The sequence below is a fragment of the Apium graveolens genome, chromosome 1 (genome assembly GCF_009905375.1).
Source record: "Apium graveolens cultivar Ventura chromosome 1, ASM990537v1, whole genome shotgun sequence".
In the NCBI taxonomy this organism is placed as follows: domain Eukaryota; kingdom Viridiplantae; phylum Streptophyta; class Magnoliopsida; order Apiales; family Apiaceae; genus Apium; species Apium graveolens.
The window spans coordinates 72668896-72674031 of NC_133647.1; the positions used below are offsets into that span (position 1 = coordinate 72668896).

The following is a 5136-nucleotide window of genomic DNA, read 5'->3' on the forward strand; positions in this document are numbered from 1 at the left end:
TGAAAGATTGTTAAATTTACATTCAATAACACATGTTTTCGCTCCTTTTAAAAACTCGGGAGCACGATTACGGAGGGAAATGAAACAACTTTACTTACCCACCACTTGCTTTCCTTCCTTTTTAAAACTCGGGAGCAAGGCGTAAAGGTAGGGTGAATAATTGAATACGGGAGTGTTCAGAGAAGAGAAAATAAAGCAGTAAGGTAAGTTGATTAATTAGTGTAATAAGATTCATTAGGATAAGTAAATAAGTAAAATTAGGTGAGGTATAAATAATAAAATAATAATTTGCAGACTTTTTATAACATATAATTTTTACTATTTTGGGTAACGTAAAGAATTGAGAGGGACACTCTAAAAAGGAAAAGTGTGAAGAATTGGGGGTGGAGGAAGTAGTTTGGAGCATACATGTAATTTCACAATAGAGGGTTGGTGGTTCGAATTTTGGTATATACACAAAATTTTCTTAATTTTAATTTAAATTATATAATAGTGTCATTTGTATAATTTTTTTAAAATAAGTGGATAAATCTATAATGTTACGGTCATTAAAATTACTCAATTTATCCTTAATTATCCCCGGGACAGAGAAGGAGATTATTCGGACCCGAAATAAATAGCATATCTAACCTGACGTGAGAAAAGATATCACCTCAGCTCCGTTAATGTATCTATCTCTTCCAACTTTGAGAGATAAAATCATTTTCCCCTTTAAAAGATAAAATCATAAATTCATCAGCACAGACAGAGACGCAAATCATGGATTCCCAAGAACAAATAAAAAATATAGCTATAATATAGGTTTATTTTTATTTTGTTATGTGCCCACCGATTATTATTCTGTCACTTTCATTTTTGAGATTCTTTTTCAATTATTTATATTTCAAAATTTTCCAAAAATAGTAAAAATTTTATAATTTTTAATATAACTACATCCACACTTATTTTCATTATACCCATTTTACTCACTTTTTAGTTTTTTTCTCCACTATTTATCATTTTTTTTAAAATTTCGTATCAACACAAATATAAATATTTAGAATCCACAAGGGAGTACACCGTAAAATGGACGAGTACATTGTAAAATGTAGTAATTCAGAGGTAAACCACGTGAAGATGGAGATTTCCGGTATACAAATAAGTAAGGGCAAATTGTAATACAAAAATTTAAATTTGGGGCTGATTATCCCAAATTCCACTACAACAGTGATTCAAATGGTAATTTAAAATTAGTGAACAGTAGTGATCCAATAAAATAATAATTTTGTTATTTGTAGTTTATGTGATTTTAAATTGATTTTTGATTATTTAATTATATAATTAATAAAATAATATAATTAATAGTTAACAAAATTTATTTTTAAAATAAAAATTAAAATAATGAGAAAATATAATTTCATTAAAATTTCAAATAAAAAATAAAGAGACATATATTACACTTAGAGATACATTAATTGAACATTTGTGGCAATAATATATTAATTCGAAAAATTAGTGTGTATCAATAATATTTTGTATGTTAATTATTGCAATAAATGTGTTTTTCGTGAATTAAGTACACAATTTTAATGTCTATTAATTTTTTTTGATGTGTTTTTAATAAATTAAGTGCACAGTTTTAATGTGTATTAATTTTTTTTTGATTTAACTAATTTATGAAATATTATATAAATTGTTAATAATGATTAAATGATAAATTTAAGATAAAATTATTTAATATAATATTTATATATTATTATATGTAAAAAGTAATTTGGATTACGATATTAAAGTTGGTTAGAAATTTGGATTAGTATTTGTATCAGTTGATGATCCAACTTTGAATTTTTGGATATAACTGTTGAAGATGGACTCAGGGCAGTCAAATTCTTGTTCTAAGCGAATTTTTTTATAAAAATTTTATAACAAAGTTCCAAATTCCTGTCATGTTTATGATACAATTCCCACCTAGCTAGCTCAACTTTCAATCCAGACAATACTTAAAAACCCTACCTATCGAATATAAAACAAACAATACAAGTGGAGTTTGGTATTTTCAACTGTGTAGGTCCCTAATCTAACGTGACTTTTCCAACCACAACATTTCTGTCCCTTTCTTTAAAACCAATAAAAATTTATCTCCTTACAATAATTAAAGCGCTCAAAACTGATTCTTTTCTGACCTTAAACCGGAAACTTAGCCGAGTCATTGGCAACTAAACCGGCCTGATCGCCCTTCTCCGACGACTTTGTCGTAACGGATGTGCTGCCTTCTCCGGCCCCTCTCGGTGTCCTTACCGACAAAGCCCTCGACAAAAACGACGGCATTTTGGAGAAAACCCACCGGTCTGACTTGACTACGTTCTCCAAGCTCCCCAACCGCCTGTACGATTTTCCCCGGCTCGAACCCTCTCCGGGTTGATGCCCTTTTCTCGAACCCGGTTCAGCACAGCTCCCGGTTCGGTTCAATAAAGCCCTGCGAATAATTTCTTTTCTCACCTCCTCAGGAAGCCGTAGAGTGTATCGGTCCACATTCTCTCCCAGTTGAACCAATGAATGGCCGGTAGAGTGAGACCGTGGAAATTTATTTCCAAAGCCGAATATCCTAGACCGGACTGAACCGGACCTAGGTGGCCGGTTAGAACGCAAACTTCCGGTCCGATTCATGATTTTAGACACAACCGGCTCTTGCAGATTAACATCCACTTGATCAACAACTACAACTTCAATCTCATCTCCATTTTCCCGATCTACCACATTTTCCGTCTCCGATGGAGGCAACAAGTCATCAGGATCCAACGGTTTAGGCACAAGATCGGCACGACAAACCGGACAGGTAACGTGAGACGCAAGCCACAAATCAATGCACTCAGGATGAAAAACATGATCACATTTGGGTAACAACCTTAAAGTCTCATCATCTTCAAATTCATTCAAACAAACCGCACATTCCAAGGCGCCTTTACCAATCTTCAAATCCTTTACTTCCGAATAAGCCATAGTAGGAAAAGTGGTGATCACTTCTTCACTCAACCCACGGGGCGCCGCAGCGCGTCTGCGGAGGGAGAGCGCAGGACGCATACTCCCTCCCGTAGTTGTGTCAGCACAACGACGAAGATAAATGGAAAAAAATCCCATAAAGAAAAGAGCCGTGACTAACACGGCTATAATTATTGCCATAGAAGGGCTGAACTTGGCGTATGGGTACTCTGGCCCTATCGGGCTTGGCGGTTGTGAGTACACGGATTGTACGAGGAACATGAGGAGGAGGGTTAATATTAGTGGAGTTGACATGGTGGTGGGACGGCGGGAGTTCCGATAGCTTGTGTAAGTGAGAGTTGGGTCAACGAACTAGTATGAGCACATGTGTGTAAAAGTGTAACTCTCCTTATGTAGGTACGTTTGATCGGGGAAGAAAGAAAGAAACAACGTGGAGCGTGAGATGGAGGCTTCTTTACCATGTATGACTATGACTTTTTTTAGGTAAGGGGTGATGGATGGATCAGTATCAACTAGGGTAACGCTTTTTCATTTAATTTTTAGAGATCAGCTCTGTTTAATGCCGTTTTGTTTCTTTATTTTGTATCTACTTTACGGGATTACTCCAAGCAAACAGGCTTCACTTTCTTTGACCCCCTGTCATTATATTTAAAAAAGAAGTATGAATAAAAATAATAGATTACATTTTTTATCAAAAAAATTGATAAAAAAATCATTTTAATCATTTGTTAAGCCTTCTAAACATATGTGTCAACAAGGCAAATTTCCTATATTAAAAAATCACTAGAAATTATTAGTTGTATCACTAGGAAATCTAAAATAATTAAAAACACATATTTTTGCGCCGTCTTCATTTAAATACATTTTTATACAAAATATTCAATAAAATTGATTTCGTTTTGTTTTTTATTTAATATTAAATTTTGCAATTGTGAAATTACATTCACATGTAATAAATAATTGAAAACAATAAAGTTAAGCCAATTTGACATATTCTTTTGGACCAACATAACTACAATATTTTGTAGAAAAAACACACGATATTTTAAGAGAAAATTTTAGATATAATAGCCGTTACGTCAGGGTGTACAAAAAATCTCCAACCTAAACCCAGTTTTAAAAGTTCGGTCCGAAAGAATTTAATATAGTCTAAATCGTGTTTAATGTTGGGACAACGGATATCGGCCCTGCGTTTTATGATATTAATTTACTATAGAGAGTTCGAACAGAATGTTAACCTTAATCGCTACGGCGCAAGCGATTCAAATCCACGTCTTCTACTGTATTCCTCGATTCTCCTTGGACGAAGTGTGGGCTTCGATCTCCCAAGGTTTACCTCTCCTAATAGCTCCGAAAATTCAAACCCTAACTGGCTCCTTGAGAAAAACGTTTGCCTCTCTCAAACCCTAGGATGTTAATTTATGTGTTCTCGCACACATATGCACGCACACGACACTTTTTGCTTCAGGAGAATTAGAATATTTATAGACTATAGTAGTGATCATGGATAATTAGTATGGGCCTCCTAGTGACATTATGGGTCAAGCCTAATGTCATTAAATATTAATTCAATCCACTAAAGAATTAATATTTGCACTACCTAGCCCTAATTCTGTAAATTAATTATTTAACTCAGCTCACATATTATTTGCTTGTTAAATTCCCCATGTTTAAGATATCGCATGTCCATTAATTAAATTAATTTCTGACAATTAATTTAATCAACATATTTTATCCTTGATCATCCACTCAACCTTATAATTGTGCAAGAACAAATATGCATGCAGGACTAAAGCACAATTATCTTTATGAGCTTTCAAGAGGACATCATCACCCGAAACTATTCTTCGGACATGGTTTTCTTTTATAGTCAATATCCCACTCTCTATATAATGTCAATGCCCAATACATAAATTCATAATTTAAAATAAATTATTTAATGTATGAATCAAGGCATGTGCATTAAATATAAGTGTCAGTAACTATATTCGGATTAGGAACCTAAGCAATATTAATATAGTAGAATCTTAGTTCTTCTTTATTGTCAGAATAAAAAACTATTCTACTATCTCGATCTCATTCAATATACATAAGCATTATTCAATAGTCAAATAAACTATTTCTAAATAATACTTCAGTCATTCTAGTGGTTTGTCT

The 5136-nt window shown here is 33.3% G+C and overlaps 1 protein-coding gene across 1 annotated transcript; it reads right to left on the reverse strand.

The window, feature by feature from the left end:
- Nucleotides 1-1866: 1866 nt before the first annotated feature.
- Nucleotides 1867-3499, reverse strand: LOC141664279 (E3 ubiquitin-protein ligase ATL6-like). Its single transcript, XM_074470205.1, has one exon. It carries the CDS (start codon nucleotides 3271-3273, stop codon nucleotides 2164-2166), a length of 1110 nt encoding a protein of 369 aa, XP_074326306.1. The 5' UTR covers nucleotides 3274-3499; the 3' UTR covers nucleotides 1867-2163.
- Between the last annotated feature and the right edge of the window lie 1637 nt (nucleotides 3500-5136).